Genomic DNA, 22,910 nt, shown 5'->3' on the forward strand with positions numbered 1-22,910 from the left:
GCGTCCCTGCACTGCCTGTCAGATTGCTGATCTGACACCGTGCTCTGCAAAGTGTCAGTTTAGCGATATCACCCTATAACATGATTCCTCCCCATCCCCCCCTCCCCCCCCCTTCCCCCGGCAATGTTAGAGTATAAAAAAAAAAATCATGTAAAAAAAATTCCTAAATAAAGGGGGGAAAAAAATATTGTTCCCATAAATACATTTCTTTATCTAAAAAAAAAATTATATATATGTACACATATTTAGTATCACCGCATCCGTAACGACCCGACCTATGAAACTGTCCCACTAGTTAACCCCTTCAGTGATCACCGTAAAAAAAGACAAAAAACGCTTTATTATACCGCGATCAAAAATACAGATATAAATAGCCATGGTACCACTGAAAACTCCATCTTGTCCCGCAAAAAACGACCCGCCATACAGCATCAACAGCGAAAAAATAAAGTTAGTCCTCAGAATAAAGCGGTGCAAAAATAATTATTCTATAAAATAGTTTTTATCGTATAAAAGCGCCAAAACAGAAAAAAATAAATGAGGTATTGCTGTAATCGTACTATCCCGAAGAATAAAACTGCTTTATCAATTTTATCAAACGTCCCCCCCCCCCCCCCAAAAAAAAAAAAAGATATTCATGAATAGCTGGTTTTTTGTCATTGTGCCTCACAAATAACGGAACAAAAACACAAATAACGGAATAAAAAGCGATCAGAAAATGTAACATGTCCGAAAATGGTACCAATAAAAACGTCAACCCGTCCCGCAAAAAACAAGACCTCACATGACTCTGTGGACCAAAATATGGAAAAATTATACCTCTCAAAATGTGGAGATGCAAAAACTATTTTTTGCAATAAAAAGCGTCTTTCAGTGTGTCACTGCTGCCAATCATAAAAATATGCTAAAAACCCCTCTATAAATAGTAAACCAAACCCCCCTTCATCACCCCCTTAGGGAAAAAATAAAAATGTGTTTTCCATTTTCCCATTAGGGTTGAGGTTGGGACTAAAGTTAGGGTTATGGTTTGGATTACATTTACGGTTGGGATTAGGGTTAGGGGTATGGTTGGGATTAGGGTTAGGGGTCTGTTGGGGTTAGGGGTGTGGTTAGGGTTATGGGTAGAGTTGGGATTACGGTTAGTGGTGTGTCTAGGTTAGGGTTTCAGTTAGAATTGGGGGCTTCCACTGTTTAGGTACATCAAGGGCTCTCCAAACGCGACATGGTGTCCGATCTCAATTCCAACCAATTCTGCGTTGAAAAAGTAAAACAGTGCTCCTTCCCTTCCAAGCTGTCCCGTGCGGTCAAACAGAGGTTTACCCCAACATATGGGGTTATCAGCGTACTCAGGACAAATTGGACAACAACTTTTGGGGTCCAATTTTTCTTGTTACCCTTGGGAAAATAAAAATTTGGGGGGCTAAAAATCATTTTGTGGAAAAAAAAATGTTTTTTTTATTTTCACGGCTCTGTGTTGTAAACTGTAGTGAAACACTTGGGGGTTCAAAGTTCTCACAACACATCTAGATAAGTTCCTGGGGGGTCTAGTTTCCAATATGGGGTCACTTGTGGGGGGTTTCTACTGTTTAGGTACATCAGGGGTTCTGAAAACGCAATGTGACGCCTGCAGACCATTCCATCTAAGTCTGCATTCCAAATGGCGCTCCTTCCCTTCGAGCTCTGCCATACACCCAAACGGTGGTTCCCCCCCACATATGGGGTATCAGCGTACCGTTTTGGGGTCCAATTTCTCCTGTTACCCTTGGGAAAATACAAAACTGGGGGCTAAAATATAATTTTTGTGAAAATGTTTATTTTCACGGCTCTGCGCTATAAACTGTAGTGAAACACTTGGGGGTTCAAAGCTCTTACGACACATCCAGATAAGTTTCTTAGGGGGTCTACTTTCCAAAATGGTGTCACTTGTGGGGGGTTTCAATGTTTAGGCACATCAGGGGCTCTTCAAACGCAACATGGCGTCCCATCTGAGCTCTGCCATGCGCCCAAACAGTGGTTTACCCCCATATATGGGGTATCTGCATACTCCGAACAAATTGTACAACAACTTTTGGGGTCCATTTTCTCCTGTTACCCTTGGTAAAATAAAACAAATTGGAGCTGAAGTAAATTTTTTGTGAAAAAAAGTTAAATGTTCGTTTTTTTTTTTTTTAATCAAAAAATTCCTGTAAAACACTTGAAAGGTTAATAAACTTCTTGAATGTGGTTTTGAGCACCTTGAGGGGTGCAGTTTTTAGAATGGTGTCACACTTGGGTATTTTCTATCATATTGACCCCTCAAAATGACTTCAAATGTGATGTGGTCCCTAAAAAAAAAAAAAAAAAAAAAAAAAAAAAAAAGTGTTGTAAAAATAAGAAATTGCAGGCCAACTTTTAACCCTTAACTCCCTAACCAAAAAAAATATGTTGGTTCCAAAATTGTGCTGATGTAAAGTAGACATGTGGGAAATGTTACTTATTAAAGGGAACCTGTCACCCCGTTTTTTCAGTATTAGATAAAAATACCGTTAAATAGGGCCTGAGCTGTGCTTTACAATAGGGTATTTTTTGTCCCCTGATTCCCCACCTATGCTGCCGAAATACCTTACAAAAGTCGCCGTTTTCGCCTGTCAATCAGGCTGGTCTGGTCAAAAGGGCGTGGTCACAGCGCTGTTTCTCCCCCACATCTTGCTTATCTTCCCGTTGGTGGCATAGTGCTTCTCGCATGCGCAAGTGCCGAATGCACTGCACAGCTGTAGAAAAAGAGCGCGATCTGCGCTATTCAGCGGTTTATCGGTGGGCGCGGCCATCTTCTTGAGGCCGCGCGTGTGTAGATGGAGTGTTATGCTTCCCGGGGCTACAGGAAAATGTCCGCGGGATGCCGCGCGTGCGCAGATAGAGATCGCGGCGGCCATTTTCCTGTAGGCGAGATGCGAACTCGGAAGCATGACCTCTATGACCTGTGGCGTACCTCGAATCCGACAGCCAAGCAATACACATTCTATTCACATCCACACTCAGCCCACACGCGGATAGACTCTTTCTTTTGCAATCTCTTGGCTTTGCAAGGAACTGCAACAGCAGACATTGGCCAAATTACGTGGTCGGATCATGCGCTAGTTATACTGTATCTCCACCCGGCCTCCTCGCCATGGCGGGAATGTCATTGGAGGCTAAATGATTATTTACTCAAACACCCAATGCATAAAGCCAGACTCCAAGAACAGTTGGAGGATTACTTTACTCTAAATAAAGACTCTGTCCCTTCGCTCTCCTCAGTTTGGGAGGTGCATAAAGCTGTAATGAGAGGGAACTGCATTTCATTAGCATCACACTTAAAAAGAGACAGTAATCATCAACAGATGACCCTTTTGGCATGTCTCAAAAAGTTGGAACAAAGAATGTCTGTGCAACCCTCTAAACGTACACTTAAAAAAAAAATTGTTGAGGTAACGGGTGGGCTGAGGGATCTCGCTATCCAGAAAATTGAAAAAATGATGGTGTATACTAAGCAAAAATACTATGAGAGGTGTAATAAGGCCCACTCTCTTGGGACACCTCATATATGACCCACAGAAACAAGCAAACATATTTCAGGATTACTATTCCCATCTATATTCATTACCCTCCACACTACCCATAGACCAGATAGATATGAAAGACTCAAAACTTACTTGGACTCCTGTCAATTACCAACCTTGAGTGCGGAAGTCCTTTTAACACTAAACAACATAATAAACAAAGAAGAACTGGAGAATACAATTAAAGAATTGCCCCAGGACCTGATGAGTTCACATATTTATACTACAAAACATTCCAGAAAGAATTAATGGCCTTTGTTACCGCTCTTTAATTCCTTCATGTCGGGTTTTCCCATTCCCCCCTCTATGCGGAGTTCACATATCACAGTAATACATAAAGAGGGAAAGGACCCTGCTGATTTCGCCAGCGATCGTCCTATATCCCTACTAAATGCCGATAATTACTAAAATCCTGGCTAATAGATTGAGTTTGCTTCTTCCGGATTTAATCCATAAAGATCAGGTCGGTTTTGTGGCAAATAGGCAAGCACGTGATAACACTAGACGTACTATAGATCTTATTGATGTCTTTGAAAGAAATGGGCAATCTGGTCTTCTGCTCAGTTTAGATGCTGAGAAGGCATTCGACCGACTGAGTTGGCCTTTTTTTTTTTTTTGCGTCTTTACGCAGATATGGCCTATCTGGTCTATTTCTTCAGGCTATACAAGCTTTATCCCCTTTACCCCCAAGGGTGGTTTGCACGTCAATGACCAGGCCAATTTTTATAATTCTGACCACTGTCCCTTTATGAGGTTATAACTCTGGAACGCTTCAACGGATCCTGGTGATTCTGACATTGTTTTCTCGTGACATATTGTACTTCATGATAGTGGTAAAATTTCTTTGATAGTACCTGTTTTACTTTTTCAACGCAGAATTGGCTGGAATTGAGATCGGACGCCATGTCGTGTTTGGAGAGCCCCTGATGTATCTAAACAGTGGAAACCCCCCAATTATAACTGAAACCCTAATCTAAACACTCCCCTAACCCTAATTTCAACGGTAACCCTAACCACACCTCTAACCCTGACACACCCCTAACCCTAATCCCAACCCTATTCCCAACTGTAAATGTAATCTAAACCCTAACTTTAGCCCCAACCCTAACCCTAACCCTAGCCCTAACCCTAATCCTAACCCTAGCCCTAACCCGAAAATGGAAATAAATACATTTTTTCTATTTTTCACTAAGGGGGTGATGAAGGGGGGTTTGATTTACTTTTATAGCGGGTTTTTTAGCGGATTTTTATGATTGGCAGCCGTCACACACTGAAAGACGCTTTTTATTGCAAATAATATTTTTTGCAATACCACATTTTGAGAGCTATAATTTTTCCATATTTTGGTCCAGAGTCATGTGAGGTCTTGTTTTTTGCGGGACGAGTTGACGTTTTTATTGAAAACATTTTCGGGCACGTGACATTTTTTGATCGCTTTTTATTACGATTTTTGTGAGGCAGAATGACCAAAAACCAGCTATTCATGAATTTCTATTGGGGGAGGCGTTTATACCGTTCCGCGTTTGGTAAAATTGATAAAGCAGTTTTATTCTTCGGGTCAGTACGATTACAGCGATACCTCATTTATATCATTTTTTTATGTTTTGGCTCTTTTATACGATAAAAACTATTTTACAGAAAAAATAATTATTTTGGCATCGCTTTATTCTCAGGACTATAACTTTTTTATTTTTTTGCTGATGCTGTATGGCGGCTCGTTTTTTGCGGGACAAGATGACGCTTTCAGCGGTACCATGGTTATTTATATCTGTCTTTTTGATCGAGTGTTATTCCACTTTTTGTTCGGCGGTATGATAATAAAGCGTTTTTTGCCTCGTTTTTTTTTTTCCTTACGGTGTTTACTGAAGGGGTTAACGAGTGGGACAGTTTTATAGGTCGGGACGTTACGGACGCGGCGATACTAAATATGTGTACTTTTATTGGTTTTTTTTTTTTTTATTTAGATGAAGAAATGTATTTATGGGAATATTGTTTTTTTTCTTTTTTCATTATTTTGGAATATATATATATATATTTTTTTTTTTTTACTTACACATTTGGAAAATTTTTTTTTTTACTTTGTCCCAGGGGGGGACATCACAGATCAGTGATCTGACAGTTTGCACAGCACTCTGTCAGATCACTGATCTGACTTGCAGCACTGCAGGCTTCACAGTGCCTGCTCTGAGCAGGCTCTGTGAAGCCACCTCCCTCCCTGCAGGACCCGGATCCGCGGCCATCTTGGATCCGGGGCTCGAGCAGGGAGGGAGGTGAGGAGACCCTCGCAGCAACGCGATCACATCGCGTTGCTGCGGGGGGCTCAGGGAAGCCCGCAGGGAGCCCCCTCCCTGCGCGGTGCTTCCCGGCACATCGCGATCATGTTTGATCGCGGTGTGCTAGGGGTTAATGTGCCGGGGGCGGTCCGTGACCGCTCCTGGCACATAGTGCCGGATGTCAGCTGCGATAAGCAGCTGACACCCGGCCGCGATCGGCGGCGCTCCCCCCGTGAGCGCTGCCGATCGCTATGACGTACTATCCCGTCCAGGGTCAGATAAGCCCAGGGCACCTCGACGGGATAGTACGTCTAAGGTCACAGAGGGGTTATAGTTCTTGCCCAATGTTGTGGTTAAACTCCCACATGCGTCTTCCTCTCGTTTCAATATCTCAAATGGATCTAGACAGGGGTGTCCGCTCTCTCCCCTGCTGTTTGTCCTTTGTATAGAGCCCTTGGCTTCCAAAATAAGGAATAATCCAGATATCCAGGGCATTAAGGGTACCGTTACACTATACGATTTACCAACGATCACGACCAGCGATACGACCTGGCCGTGATCGTTGGTAAGTCGTTGTGTGGTCGCTGGAGAGCTGTCACACAGACAGCTCTCCAGCGACCAACGATGCCGAGGTCCCCGGGTAACCAGGGTAAACATCGGGTTACTAAGCGCAGGGCCGCGATTAGTAACCCGATGTTTACCCTGGTTACCAGCGTAAAAAAACACAAACACTACATACTTACATTCCGGTGTCTGTCCCTTGCCGTCTGCTTCCCGCACTGACTGACTGCCGGCCGTAAAGTGAAAGCACAGCACAGCGGTGACGTCACCGCTGTGCTCTGCTTTCACTTTACGGCCGGCAGTCAGTCAGTGCGGGAAGCAGACGGCAAGGGACCTGACGGACACCGGAATGTAAGTATGTACTGCTTTTTTTTTTTTTTTTTTTTTTTTTACATTTACGATGGTAACCAGGATAAACATCGGGTTACTAAGCGCGGCCCTGAGCTTAGTAACCCGATGTTTACCCTGGTTACAAGCGAACGCATCGCTGGATCGGTGTCACACACACCGATCCAGCGATGACAGCGGGAGATCCAGCGACGAAAGAAAGTTCCAAACGATCTGCTACGACGTACGATTCTCAGCAGGGTCCCTGATCGCTGCTGCGTGTCAGACACAGCGATATCGTATGGATATCGCTGGAACGTCACGGATCGTACCGTCGTAGCGACAAAAGTGCCACTGTGAGACGGTACCCTAAGATACGGGAGCAAGAGTTCAAGTTGTCTCTATTTGTGGATGATATTTTCCTCACCAACCCACACATTTCCCTCCCCAATCTTCAATCTACCTTGACAGAATATGGACTACCCTCAGGGTACAAGGTAAATACAACAAAGACTGAAGCTCTCCCAATTAACTTACCATGCGCAATGGTGGACACTCTGAAATCAAAGTTTAAATTTGCTTGGAAGAACACCAAAACTTAAATATTTAGGTATTTTCCTGACTGGCTCTTACGACTCCCTTTACAGACCTAATTTCCCGGCCTTCTTTCAAGAGATTGATGGGTTATGGTACCGTCACACTAAGCGACGCTGCAGCGATACCGACAACGATGTCGATCGCTGCAGCGTCGCTGGAGAGCTGTCACACAGACAGCTCTCCAGCGACCAACGATACCGGTCCCCGGGTAACCAGGGTAAACATCGGGTTACTAAGCGCAGGGCCGCGCTTAGTAACCCGAAGTTTACCCTGGTTACCAGCGTAAACGTAAAAAACAAACAAACACTACATACTTACATTCCGTGTCTGTCCTCCGGCGCTCTGCTTTCCTCTGCACTGTCAGCGCCGGCTAGCCATAAAGCAGAGCGGTGACGTCACTGCTGTGCTTTCCGGCTGGCCGGCGCTCACAGCCAGTGCAGAGAAGCACAGCGCCGGAGGACAGACACGGAATGTAAGTATGTAGTGTTTGTTTTTTTTTTACGTTTATGCTGGTAACCAGGATAAACATCGGGTTACTAAGCGCGGCCCCGCGCTTAGTAACCCGATGTTTACCCTGGTTACCAGTGAAGACATCGCTGAATCGGCGTCACACACGCCGATTCAGCGATGTCTGCGGGAGGTCCATCGACAAAATAAAGTTCTGGACTTTCTGCGCCGACCAGCGATCTCCCAGCAGGATCCAGATGGCTGCTGCGTGTCAAACTGAACGATATCGCTAGCCAGGAAGCAGCAACGTCACAGATCGCTAGCGATATCGTTCAGTGTGATGGTACCTTTACTTTCTAGATGGTCTAAACTTCCTCTCTCACTTTTTGGCAGAGCAAGTGCAATAAAGATGTCTATTATACCTAAGTTCTTATACATGGTGGAGGTTTTGCCAGTGCCGATCGCACGAGCGGTGTTGAGGAGGTTTCAGACTGTGCTGCTTAATTTTTTGGGGGGTCAGAGACTACATCAAATAGCTAAATCAGTCCTCACATCTCCAAAAACGCAGGGGGTATTGCATTTCCAGACATTTGGAGTTATTACTTGGCCGTGCTCCTTAGGATACCAGCTTAGGCCTCCTTGCGGACTTATAGCAAATGGGTAGAAATGCGCAGGATAAATTTGAGCCGAGCCTTACTGTGATCTTTGGGAGGCAGAATGAACAAATCAACAAGCAGGTGAAGAAATTGTTTTAATTTATTTTTAACACTGTTCCTTGTGCATTGTAAATGAGTAATTACCTTATTTTTTGGGTTGGTGCGATTACAGCAATACCAGATTTATATTGTTTTTTTTTTTTTATGTTTGGCAGCTGTTGCACACTAAAAGACGCTTTCTTTACAAAAAATTTTTTTGCATCGCCATATTTTGAAAGCTATAACTTATCCATATTTTGGCCGAAAGTCACGTGAGGGCTTTTTTTTTGCGGGATGAATGGACGTTTTTATTGGTACCGTTTTTGGGCACATGACATTTTGATAGCTTTCTATTCTAATTTTTGGGAGGTAGAATAAACAAACACCAGCAATTCAGGATTTTTTTTATTTAATGCCATTCCACGTGTGGTAAAATTGATAAGACTGCTTTATTCTTCGGGACAGTACAATTACAGCGATAACCCATTTTATATAGTTTTTTTTATGTTTTGGTGCTTTTACACAAATTTATAGAAATAAGTTTGCATTGTTTTATTCTGACAGCTATAACTTAGCTGTATGGCTGCTTGTTTTTTGTGGGACAAGATTACATTTTCAGTGTTATTTTTATTTACATTAGTCATCCTGATGATAAAGCATCATTTTTTGGTCTTTTTATTTTATGGTGTTCCCTAACTAGTGGGACAGTTGTATAGGTCCGGGCGTCTGTTGTATCCACTATGACTAGAACCGCCCTTACCATGTTTTTGTGGATGTGATTTAATTCTTTAATAAAATTGAACATTTTATTTACCCGCTTCTATGCTGGATTTATCCTCTTTGTTTGCCTCAGCCGTATCCCAGGCTTCTCCGTGCGCTTCTCAGCAGGATTGTGGTGCATCAGCGATGAGCTGACTCTCCTTTTCCCCTTCTCCACTTGTTCCCATCATTTACAAATTGGTGTCAATTGAGGGAGGTTTCTGCTCTTCTGGCAATTAGGGGCTCTACAAATGGAGTCTGCAAACTATTCTAGGAAAATCTGCAAACAGTACTTTACAGCCACATGTGGGGTGTTGCCATGTTCATGTAAAATTTGTCTAACAAAATGTGGTAATTTTTTGTCTATTTCCCTTGTGAAAATGTAAAATGTGGGGCTAAACAAAATTTTAGTTGTAAAAAAATGTAATTTATTTTTTCTTCCCCACCCAATAGTATACAATTGTGGAACACTTGTTAATATGCTAGATGCACCTCTAGATGATATCAATAAGTTGTAGTTTGTAAAGTGGGGTCCATATGGGAGGGATCTTGCTGTTCTGACACCTTGGAGGCTCTGCAAATGTGATGTCACACACAAACATCCAGGCAAATCTGCACTCTGATATGGCCCTCCTCTTCTGAGCTTTGTACTGTGCCTGAGAAGTTGTTTCTGACCACATTAAATATTGCTGTATGCAGTAGTAACAAATTTGGTGGTCCATTTTCTCGTATTAATTACTCCTTTTGAAAATAAAAACTTGGGACTGAAACAAACCCTGTACTCAAGAGAAATTTCACAACAAACTATGTGGTCTATTTTCTCCTGTTGTCCCTGTGAAATGAAAGAAGAAAAATTGACACTAAACATTTTTGGTGAAAAAAAAAAAAAAATGTAATCTTTAATTTTTACTGTCCAATGTTATAACATTCTTTGAATCACCTGTGAATTCAAGATTCTCCCCACACCGCTACATAAATTCCTTGAAGGCTGTAGTTTCCTAAATAAGGTCATTTGTGGGTGTTTCCAGTGTGTAGGCACATCGGGGGCTCTGCAAATGTGACATAGCATCCACTATCTACTGTATTTTAGCCAATTTTGCTGTCCAAAAGTCAAATGGTGCGTCTTTTCCGAGCCCTGCCATGCGCCCAAACAGTAGTGAAAACCACATGTGGAGTACTGTTCTACTCAGAAGAAGTTATACAACAAATTGTATCTTCCATTTTATCCTGTTAGCCTTGTGAAAATGAAAAATTTGGGCATAAAGCAACATTTTTATGGGAAAAATCCAAGTAGTATCGTTTCTACTTGCGGAGAGTGACATGTTAAGCATGTCGAGGTGAGGAGACTTAAAGCCGCAATGCTTCTCTTCGAAATTGTCTCTTCAGAGAGGAAGAGGACTAGAACTCTAGTGCCACCTATTGGTATTCTTTCTGGTCTTAGAAGGAGGGGGTGTAAGGGGAGGAGTACTGTCACGGCGCCACCTGCTGCCGCGCCTGCCGCTCACTCTGCGCGCCGATATACTTACCCATCCCGGCGCGCTCCAGCGGTGTGCGCGCGCCTTCTGGTCTCTTCTCCTAAATCGCCACTGGTCCCTGGCTCTTGTCAGGTGCGCATGCGCGCCTCTCACTGCACACGTGCACTTCATCTCGTTGGTCTGCAGATGCTCCGTTCCTCCACTCTATGATTCTGGAAGATCTTGACCTGGAAGTTTTGCAGCACTCTGTCTGTTTAAGGTAACTCCTTCCTCGGCTCCATGCCTGATTGATTGTCATTTGTCCTCATTTGACCCAGGTCCTTCTGTGCCTTGCTCTGTCCTGTGTTTCCACCATACCCTGCCTGTCCTGTGTTTCCGCCATATCCTGCCTGTCCTGTGTTTCCGCCATATCCAGTCTGTCCTGGGCATCCGCCATATCCTGCCCATTCTGTGTCTGTCATTGCCAGTCTGTCCTGTGTCTCCGTCTAGCCAGTTCTGCGTCTTTTCCGCTCTTACCTCCTGTCCCTGGGTATCAGCTTCTGCGGCAATAGTCTCCCTTGGGCCTGCCCCTAACACTCCCTGTATTGGGGGTGGTCCACCAGGCCAGCTCACCCTTGGGAGGTTCATTGTCGTGGTTCTGCGGGTTCACTTTAGGAATTCCAGAAGATCTGACAGTACAATCAGGCCATGGACCCCGCTGGTACCCCGACTCCTACCCTAAAGGAACTACTGTTCCTCCGGAAGAATCAGTCAAGGATCATGTTCTTATAATCCATGGAGTCTTGTCTCTGCAGGCCTCCGACCCTGGGAGTGCTCCGCAGCTGGCAGGTCTCCAACAGGAGCTTCCTCAGCAGCGTGACACTCAAGCCCACATCCTTAAGGTACCGTCACACTGAACGATATCGCTAGCGATCCGTGACGTTGCAGCGTCCTGGCTAGCGATATCGTTCAGTTTGACACGCAGCAGCGATCAGGATCCTGCTGTGATGTCGTTGGTCGCTGCAGAAAGTCCAGCACTTTATTTAGTCACTGGACTCCCTGCAGACATCGCTGAATCGGCGTGTGTGACGCCGATTCAGCGATGTCTTCACTGGTAACCAGGGTAAACATCGGGTTACTAAGCGCAGGGCCGCGCTTAGTAACCCGATGTTTACCCTGGTTACCAGCGTAAAAGTAAAAAAAAAAAAAAAAAACACTACATACTTACCTTCCGCTGTCTGTCCCTGGCGCTGTGCTTCTCTGCACTGGCTGTGAGCGCCGGCCAGCCGGAAAGCACAGCGGTGACGTCACCGCTCTGCTTTCCGGCCGCTGTGCTTAGTCAGTGCAGGAAAGCACAGCGCCAGGGACAGAAAGCGGAATGTGAGTATGTAGTGTTTTTTTTTTTTTTACTTTTACGATGGTAACCAGGGTAAACATCGGGTCACTAAGTGCGGCCCTGCGCTTAGTAACCCGATGTTTACCCTGGTTACCGGCATCGTTGGTCGCTGGAGAGCTGTCTGTGTGACAGCTCTCCAGCTACCAAACAGCGACGCTGCAGTGATCGATATCGTTGTCGGTATCGCTGCAGCGTCGCTGAGTGTGAAGGTACATTTAATTTCATGGCATCCGTGGATGATAGTCTTTGTGCCCACCAGTCACCTGCTCCTGTTTCCTCTCTATCCCCCACCAACTCTCACCCACCGCCTCACCTGGCTAAACCACCTCGTTACAGTGGGGATCCTAAATTATGTAGAGGGTTTCTGAACCAGTGCCAACTCCATTTTGAGTTGCTCTCTGTGCAGTACCCTACTGACCGAGCAAAGGTGGCCTTTGTGATTTCCCACTTAGAGGGAGAGGCTTTAGCATGGGTAAACCCCCTCTGGGAGCGAGATGACCCTCTTGTCTCTCAACTATCCATCTTTTTAGATACTTTTCGTAAAGTATTCGACGAACCGGGTCGTTTGGCCTCTACCACCGAGTCTCTTGTTAACCTTCACCGGGGGGCTCTTTCTGTGGGTCAATATGCTATTTGGTTTTGCACACTTTCATCTGAATTAGGATGCAACAATGAGGCATTGGTGGGAGCCTTTTGGCGAGGGCTCTCGTCTCGAATTAAGGACGAATTGTCGAGTCGGGATACTCCGACTTCCTTGGGAGATCTTGTATCCCTGGCAACCCGCATAGACTTGAGCTTCCAAGAGCGTACCCGAGAATCCGCTAGAGAGAGGAGAGTTCCTTGTCTTCCTTCGTCTACTCCGAGTCCTTTGCGTCCTGTGACGACTTCTGCTGTTTCTGTCCCAGAGCCCATGCAGGTGGATCAGCTCAAACCGCCGGAAGGAGAGACTGGATTTAGGTCTCTGTTTCTATTGTGGCAGTACTGCTCATCTTCTGCGTTCCTGTCCTTTTGAGGCCAGGAAACGCCTCCACCTAGGACAGGTAAGAGAGGTCTCCCTAGGTTTTCCTGAATCCTCTCAACCCCTTACTCTGTTCTTTTGCATCTGGGTTCTAAACGTTTTTCTGATTTTGCTTATATAGATTCTGGGGCAGCTGGGAATTTCATCCAACTCGAGGCGGTTAGGAGAGCACAGATTCCGGTCAGATCCCTGGAGACTCCTCTGTAGATTGCGTCGGTCGATGGTCAGCCCTTGCGGGAGTCCGTTACTTTGGTGACCGAACTGGAACTTCAAATAGGAATCTTGCAGCAGGAGAAGATAGTCTTTTATGTGCTGTCTTCGTTGTCCCAAACAAATCTGCTTGGATTTCCTTGGTTGAGGACTCACGAACCTTATCTTGACTGGAGGTCTGGTGATATTCTGCGATGGGGACTGTTTTGCCAGAGCAACTGTCTGCGGCCGGTTCTGCCGAGGAATTCTTCTCATCCAAATGCGGTGTCCTCCAATCTACCTTCCAGCTATTGGTCCTTCCAGGATGTCTTCAATAAAAAAGAAGCAGAGATCTTACCACCCCATCGTCCATATGACTGCCCAATCTATCTTGTTACGGGTTCTACTCCGCCCAGAGGCCAAATTTACCAGTTGTCTCCCACCGAGATGCAAGCTATGTCCGAATATATCCAGGAGAATTTAGTTAGAGGCTTTATTCGCAAGTCCTCCTCTCCTGCAGGTTTTTTCATCATCAAGAAGGATGGCTCCCTCCGTCCATGAATTGACTACAGAGGTCTTAATCTCACGATTAAGAACAAGTATCCGCTACCGCTTATTCCAGAGTTGTTTGACCGCCTTAGGGGAGCTAGTATCTTCACGAAATTGGATCTTCGCAGAGCGTACAACCTTATCCATATTCCTTCTGGAGACGAGTGGAAGACTGCCTTAAACACCCGAGACGGCCCTTATGAGTATTAGTCATGCCGTTCGGTTTGTGTAACGCTCCTGAGGTGTTACAGGAGTTTGTGAATGATGTTTTCCGGGATCTACTCTACTCCTGTGTGGTGGTGTACTTAGAAGACATTCTGGTGTTTTCCTCGGATCTTGCTTCTCACAGAAGAGACGTCCGCCAAGTCTTGTCTCGTCTTAGGGAGAAGCATCTTTATGCCAAACTCGAGAAGTGCATCTTTGAGCAATCTTCGTTACCGTTTCTTGGTTATATCATTTCTGACTCAGGCTTGCGAATGGATCCAGATAAAGTGTCTGCTGTGCTTGATTTGCCACGTCCCCAGGGGATTAAGGCAAACAAGCCTTTGCCTCTGCTCCCATGCTTCGTCGTCCAGAGATCAACAAGCTTTTCGTTCTTGAGGTAGATGCCTCTGGCATAGATGCTTGTGCATTTCTTTCCCGGAGATCTTCTTCAGGACAATTGGCTGCTTGCGATTTCTTTTCCAAGATGTTTTCCGTCTCGGAGAGGAATTACGCCATTGGCGACAAGGAATTATTGGCCATTAAATTGGCGCTAGAGGAGTGGCGGTATTTGTTGGAGGGAGCGGTTCATCCTATCAAAATCTACACTGACCACAAAAATCTGAAATATATCCGTTCTGCGCAAAGACTTATTCCTCGTGAAGCCAGGTGGTCTTTATTCTTTGCCCGTTTTGACTTTGAGCTACATTTTCGTCCTGGTAATAAGAACTGCAAAGCCTATGCTTTGTCCAGATCCTTTCTCATAACCGACGTTGTGGAAGAACCTTCACACATCGTGGATCCCAGCAAGATCATTCCTGTAGCACCTATCAGCATGACTTCCTTACCTCCGGGTAAAACCTTTGTGCAGGAGAACAAGAGGAGTCGAGTTTTACATTGGGGTCACGCCTCTAAGCTGGCAGGCCATGTGGGATTCAAGAAAACACTCTTATGTCGCGCTATTATTGGTGGCCGTCCCTTCTACAAGATGTCTGAAGTTTTGTGGTATCCTGTCCTTCCTGTGCAAAGAACAAGGTTCCTAGACATCTGCCCTCCGGTCTCCTGCATGCTCTGCCTGTTCCCTCGGTCCTCTGGCAACACATTGCTATGGATTTTATTACTGATCTGCCTCGGACTTCTGGCCATACGGTCATTTTTGTAGTAGTGGATCAATTCTCCAAGATGGCTCATTTTGTCTCTTTGCCTGGATTACCTTACCCTCCCGAATTGGAAATAATCTTAATTGCTCATATTTTTCGGATTCACTGCTTTCCTCTTCTCATAGTTTCTGAAAGATGAGTTCAATTTACCTCTCGGTTCTGGCGAGCTCTTTGCAAACTGATGAATGTAACTTTGTATTTCTCCTTAGCCTATCATCCACAAACTAACAGACAAGCGGAGCGCACAAACCAGATTCTAATGACCTGTCTCCATCATTTTTCCAATGTCCATCACAACGATTGGTCTGATTATCTTCCTTGGGCCAAGTTTGCGTACAATAACCACATTAATGACTCTTCTACCAAATCACCCTTCTTCATCGTTTGTGGGCAACATCCTGGTGTCCCTCTGCCTGTACTTCCTGCCTCGGGTGTGCCAGCGGCCGATCTTCTGTCCGAGGAGTTCTCCAGGGTTTGGCAGGAGACCAAAGTTGCTTTAGAACAGGCACAGAACAGGATTAAGAAACATGCCGACAAAAGACGCCTGGACCCTCCGTTATACCAGCCTGGTGATTAAAGTGTGGTTGTCCAGGTTCATCCATCTTAAGATTCCTTTGTATATATTAGGTCCACGATACATTGGTGCATTTGTTGTTTTGGCTCGTATCAACAATGTTGTCTACAAACTGAAACTACCTCCTTCACTTCGCATTCCCAATTCTTTTCATGTCTCCCTTTTGAAACCTGTCATTTTCAATCAGTTCTATGCTTCTCCTGGTCAATCACCTCTGCCAGTTTCCGCTCACGTTGTCTTTAAAGTTAGATATTCTTACCATGAAAAAGTCTAGATGTAAGACTTTCTACTTGGTCGATTGGAAGGGTTTTGGTCCAGAGGAGCAGTCTTGGGAACCCCGTGAAAACAAACATACAGGGTCCTCAGATTTTGGCAAAATTTATTTCCGGTCTTAGAAGGAGGGAGTGTAAGGAGAGGAGTACTGTCACGGCACCTCCTGCCGCTCACTCTGCGCGCCGACATACTTAACCGTCCCGGCGCGCTCCAGCGGTGTGCGCGTGCTTTTTTGTCTCTTCTCCTGACTCACCGCCGGTTCCTGGCTCTCGTCGGGTGCCCTTGCGCCTCACAGTGTTCGCGCACTTCCTTTCTCTACTTTGCAGACACTCCATTCCTCCACTATGATTCTGGACGATCTTGTTTTGCAGCACTCGGTCTATTTAAGGTAACTCCTTCCTCTGCTCCATGCCTGATTGTTATTTGTCCTCATTTGACCCAGGTCCTTCTGTGCCTTGCCTGTCCGGTGTCTCCGCCATACCCTGCCTGTCCTGTGTTTCTGCCATACCACGCCTGTCCTGTGTTTCCGCCATACCCTGCCTGTCCTGTGTTTCCGCCATATCCAGTCTGTCCTGGGCGTCTGCCATATCCTGCCCATTGCATCTCCGTCATTGCCAGTCTGTCCTGTGACTCCGTTATAGCCAGTTCTGCGTATTTTCGGCTCCTACTTCCTGTCCCCGGGTATCAGCTTCTGCGGCAATCGTCTCTTTCGGGCCTGCCCCTAACACTCCCTGTATTGGGGGTGGTCCATCAGGCCAGCTCACCCTTGGGAGGTTTGTCGGGGGTTCTGCGGGTTCACTTTAGCCCCCCTTAATTTTGCCACAAAAAAACTAGGAAAACTTAATGACTCGAGTATAAGCCTAGGGTGGAAAATGCAGCAGCTACCGGTAAATGTCAAAAATAAAAATAGATACCAATAAAAGTAAAATTGAGACATCAGTAGGTTAAGTGTTTTTGAATATCCATATTGAATCAGGAGCCCCATATAATGCTTCATACAGTTCATGATGGGCCCCATAAGATGCTCCACACAAAATACGCCCCATATAATTCTCCACACAGTTTATGATGGGGCCCATGAGATGCTCCATATTAAAATATGCCTCAAATAATGCTGCACAAATGCTGATTATGGCCCCATAAGAGGCTCCATAGAGATATTTGCTCCTATATAATGCTGCACATGGCTCTATAGGATGCTCCATAGAGATATTTCCAGTATTCCAAAGACATACTGATAGGGAACTTAGATTGTGAGCCCAGTCGGTGACAGCGATGATAATGTGTGCAAACTGTAAAGCGCTGCGGAATAGGTTAGCGCTGTATAAAAAGATTATTATTATATTTGCCCCATATAACGCTGCACATGGCCCCATAAGATGCTCCATAGAGATATTTGCCCCCATATAACGCTGCATATGGCCCCATAAGATGCTCCATAGGAATATTTGCCCCTATATAATGCTGCACATGGCCCCATAAGATACTCCATAGAGATATTTGCCCCATACGCTGTTGCTGCGATTAGAAAACAACAATGACTCACCTCTCCTCGCTCAGACCCCCGGCACTTGCTATACTTACCTGTCCTCCATTCCACCGACGAGCGCAGCTGTGACTTCCCCGTCGTCCCCACTGACGCTCAAGCAGAGGCGGCACTCACTAATCGTGTCATCTGACCTGAGTGTCACTGCAGAGGATGCAGAAGAAACAGCGGCGCCGACGATGGAACGAGGAACAGGTGAATATCCGCACTACCCCCGCCATACTCGCCTGCTCCCGGTGCGGTCCCTGGTTCTCCGGGCGCTGGCATCTTTTTGTATTGAGCGGTCACATGGTACAGCTCATTACAGTAATGAATATGTGGCTCCACCCGCAGTGGAGTCGGGTCCATATTCATTACTGTAATGAGCGGTACCATGTGACCGCTCAATACAGTAAGATGCCGGTGCCCGGAGAACCAGGGACCACGCCAGGAGCAGGTGAGTATAATTAGACAGCTGCCGCTCCCCCTCCCCTGCCGACCCCTGGGAATGACAAAGGTATAAGCCGAGAGGTGCAATTTCAGCCTAAAAAATGGGCTGAAATTCTCTGCTTATACTCGAGTATATATGGTATATAAATCTAGAGTTAATTAGCTGCAGGTACATTTCTTGTACTGCTGAGTACACTATAAAATTAGCAGGGGCCTAAACAGTGGCCCCTGTTCCTTACAGATTTGAGTTTGCCCAAAAAAAGCATTGTTACACCAAAATGCCTTAAAAAAAAATGATATGAACTGGATATTACCAACAACGACATACTTTAGGAATACACGGGGTTTCCCGTGGTGTCCCAGCAGCTGGAGGTCTCGTGATGACTTCTCGGTCTGTCAGCTACGGTGGCTTGTTAGTCTAACAAGCGATCTGACAGTATAAAACTGTCAGGTCTCATACAATGCAATCATGTGTATTGCATAGTATGAGACCAGTGATCAGCCAAATAAAAATTGACGTCCCATATAGGGACTGATGAAAAGTAAATGTTTTAAAACTATAAAAAAATAAAATCACAAAAAAAAAAATTAAACCAATAAATGAATATTTTATGTAAAAAACAAAAAAGTACATGTTTTGTATTGCTGCGTCCGGAAAGAACAGACCTATAAAACGGTCACACTTGTTACCTCCCTTCAGTGCACACCGTAAATAAAAAAAAAACAATAAGGAGCAAAAACCTTTTGCTTTTTTCATCATGCCGCCAAACAAAAACTGGAATAAAATGCAATTCAAAATAAGTTGTAGCCATGAAAGTCATCTTATCCCGCAAAAAACAAGCTGCCATAAAGCTCCAAAAATGGAATAATAAGTTATAGCTCTCAGAATAAAGCGATGCAAAAAACAATTTTTTTTTTATAAAAGTTTATGAAAAAGTGGCAAAACATAAAAATATTTTATCACTGTAATAGTCTTATCAATTTTACTACACGTGGAACGGCAATTAAAAAAACCCACTCAAAACAATTCAGAATTCCTGATATTTCCTCATTCTGCATCTCAAAAATCAGAATACCTGACTATCGGCTGAAATGAAAAATCACCACATGACTGTCGGCTGAAATGTGGAAAAATTGTAGCTCTCAAAACATGGTGATGCAAAAACTTGTTTTTACAATTAAAAAAAAAGCGTCTTTTAGTATGTGATAGCAGCCAAACCTAAAAAGCCTGTATAAATCTGGTATCGCTGTAATCGCACCGACCTGAAGAGTCAAATAGCCAAATCACTTATTCCACACCAGAAATGGCATAATAAATAGATAAAATCAATTCTTCACCTGTTGTTTTTTTTTATCATTTTGCCTTCCGAAGATTGCAGTAAGGCTTGGCGCACATTTATCCTGCACTCTGCGTTGAGCACTTACACCAGGGTTTCCATGTAAATCTCTGAAATAAGTGATTCAACGGAACCCCCGGTGGAAGATTCCCGATAATGAGGCAGATGGAGGAGGCACTGTGGACGCCATAGGACCTGTGATTCGGCGGTGTCCGTCTTTTTAGTCATACATACAGATGTATCTGCACGTATGATTGAATGATTGACCAGCAAACTCTTCTGACCTTAACCCCATAGAGAATCTATGGAGTATTGTAAAGAGGAAGATAAGAGACCCCAGACCCAACAATGCAGACGAGCTGAAGGCTGCTATCAAAGCAACCTGAGCTTCCATAACACCTCTGCAGTGCCAAAGGCTGATCGCCTCCACGCCAAGCCGCCTTGATGCAGTAATTGATGCCAAAGGAGCCCCGACCAAGTATTGAATGCATTTACTGAACATACTTTTCAGTAGGCCAACATTTCGGATTTTAAACTAATTTTCAAGCTGATCATATAAAGTATTGTATTGCACTGAGATAATGACATTTTAGTTTTCATTGGCTGTAATCCATAATCAACATTAACAGACAAACACTTGAATTGCATCACTCTGTTTGTAATGACTCTAATATACACCATGTTCCAAATTATGCAAATGACATTTTTCTCAGATTTTCCTAAATGGCCAGTGCAAATGACAATCAGCCTAATTAGAGTATGCATTGAATTTTATTGAATAAACCTCCCAAATGATTACAGTATAATCTCCAAAATGAAAAACTCAAAATGCACTGTTCCAAATTAGGCACAGTAGAATTTCTAAAGATTTGATATGTTTTAAAGAACTGAAAATCCTCATTTGTGGAATTTGCAGCATTAGGAGGTCACATTCACTGAACAAAAAAAGCTATAACTCCAAAACAGGCCAAGTGAGCGCTTCCTATCCTCTGTCCTAATTTACAGTCTAGCTGACTACGCCTGTGCGGCCGCCCTGCCCGGGATCCCAGCCCCGCAGTGAGAATAAATCAGAAGACACCGTGGGGTGGTATCTCGGGCAGGGCGGCCGCACAGGCGCAGTCAGCTACACTGCAAATGATGACAGAGGACGGGCAGCGCTGACTGCGCATGGCCAAGGCTTGAGAAAAGAGCGCAGGTGCCGGCTCATTTGAAAACGGCGCTGAGGAGGCGGCGCCCGGCGCGCACAGTCCCGGAGTGACGGCTGTGCTGCGTCTGATTAGCAAGGAAAGACCCGCCTCCGGGAACATTTCAGGGTAAGAGGGGGCACATTTTATAAGTGATTATTTCAGCGTGTGCAGGCATCATAACTAAAAGAGCCACCTTGTCAGAATGCAGCATTTGTGCTGCACAAGGTGGCTTTTAGTTACAAACGCCTGAGGGGGGTGACAGGTTCCCTTTAATATGGCGCTCCTTCCTTTTTGAGCTTTGCAATGTGCCTCAAAAGTAGTTCTTGACCCCCTATGGGGTATTGATGTACTCTGGAGAAATTGCATAACAAATTGCTGTTTTTCTCCTATTACCCCTTTTGAAAATTGCAATCCTGGGGTTAAAGCAATGTTTTAGTGGAAAAAAATAGTAATATTTCAGTTACTCTGCCGAATTTTATACAAGTTTGTGAATCGCCTGAGGTTTAAACATACTCACTGCTACCCTAGATAAATTTCTTGAGAGGTGTAGTTTACAAAATGGGATCACCTGTGGGGGTTTCTGCTGTTTTGGCATGTCAACCAGAACACTTCAAATGTGCCATGGTATCCACAAGGTATTTCATCCAAAATAGTGTTCATTCTTTTTCCAGCCCTACCATGCGCCAAAGCATTTGTTTTTCAACAAATACGGGGTATCTGTGTACTTTGGAAAAATTGTACAACAAATTTTGGCATCCCTTTTTCTCTTGTTACCATTGTGAAAACTTCTTAAAAATGGGGGATGAAACAAAATTTGTTGGGAAAATGTGTTTTTTAAATTTCTTGTATCAACATTATACAATTCTGTGAAGCCCCTTAGGGGTCAAAGTGCTCACCACACATTTAGGTAAAGTCTTTGAGGGGTCTAGTTTCCAAAATGGGGTCATTTGTGGGGGGTTTCTACTATTTAGGGCACCTCAGGGGCTCTTCAAACAAGACATGGCGTCTGCTATTGATTCAAGCCAATTTAGCATTTATTGCAAAAGTCAAATGGCTCTCCTTCCTTTCAAAGCCCTGCCCACAAAGTACATCCTGACTCTGGCACTGGTGTCAGGATGTAATCTTTCATTGCATGCCCTCCAGTGTACAGTAGTGAATAGTGATGAGCGAATATACTCTGTACTCGAGATTTCCCGAGCACGCTTGGGTGTACTCTGAGTATTTGTAAGTGCTCGGAGATTTAGTTTTCAGTACCGCAGCAGAATGATTTTCATCTGTTAGCCAGCTTGATTACCTGTGGGGATTCCCTAGCAACCAGGCAACCCCCACATGTACTTATGCTGGCTAGTAGCTGTAAATCATTCAGCTGAGGCGATGAAAACTAAATATCCAGGCACTTACAAATACTCGGAGGACACCCGAGCGTGCTCGGGAAATCTCGAGTACCGAGTATATTCGCTCATCACTAGTAGTGAACCCTGTGTGTGTGTGCTAACAGAGCAAGAAGAAATTAATGAGCTGGTGGCAATCAAAAGACATCTCCCTGCCCAAGAATGCGGTCCCTGAGAATCTGCTCTGGGGCCTGATAAAAGGTCATCGAGGGCCGTAAATGGCCCTGGGGCCTGCGGTTTCCCACCCCTGGCATAAAGATTTAAAATTGTGAAGTTTTCAAAAGTTTTACCAAATTTCCAATATTTTCAATATGACTCGCGTTTATTTCTGAACAAATTTTACCACTATCATGAAGTACAATATGTCATGAAACAACATTCTCAGAATCAGCGGGATCCGTTGAAGCGTTCTAGCGTTATCCTAATAAAGTGACTGGTCAGAGTTGTAAAAATTTCACGAAGGCGAAAACAGGCTGTGGCGTGAAAGAGTTAAACTAATATCTGCATTACATTTTCCATGTTGCAGGAAGAAAATTCAAATGATGGAAGAGATCTGGAGGAAAATTCCAATGATGGCAGTCAGCCCCCTAAAAGAAAACGAACAGCATCTGGAGAAAGCACCCCTAGTTGTGAAAATTCTAACCTAGATTTTGGGTAAATATATTTTATCTAAAATAAAACAATAATGATAAAAATGTTTTAAAACATCCTACCTATGTGTGTACAGCTTACATGCAAACCTTTGTATTCCATGGTTAAAAAAGAAAAACAAGAAATTTGGTAGGTTAGCAAGGTGTAGAGGAGAAGAAAAAAAGTAATTGTACAATTACAAATTACATTTACAGCTGCAATAATATAAATGTGATGGCTCCACTCCCATCATTTACCATGCAAACAAGTATACAGTAAACCCAATTACTCTAACCACCTTCCAAAACAATTGGTGTGGACCAAGCTCATATCACTATT

At 44.4% G+C, this 22,910-nt stretch overlaps 1 protein-coding gene across 4 annotated transcripts in view; it reads left to right on the forward strand.

Annotated features, from left to right (window-relative positions):
* PHF10 (PHD finger protein 10) overlaps positions 1-22,910 on the forward strand; it is a 307,704-nt gene that overhangs the window by 20,127 nt on the left and 264,667 nt on the right. For all 4 annotated transcript variants that reach the window (XM_069769324.1, XM_069769323.1, XM_069769325.1 and 1 more), the window contains exon 2: positions 22,468-22,595. In XM_069769324.1, the coding sequence (XP_069625425.1) occupies positions 22,468-22,595 (128 nt within the window). The remainder of the gene's footprint in view (positions 1-22,467; positions 22,596-22,910) is intronic.

Source organism: Ranitomeya imitator, chromosome 5 (assembly GCF_032444005.1).
Source record: "Ranitomeya imitator isolate aRanImi1 chromosome 5, aRanImi1.pri, whole genome shotgun sequence".
Lineage (NCBI taxonomy): Eukaryota > Metazoa > Chordata > Amphibia > Anura > Dendrobatidae > Ranitomeya > Ranitomeya imitator.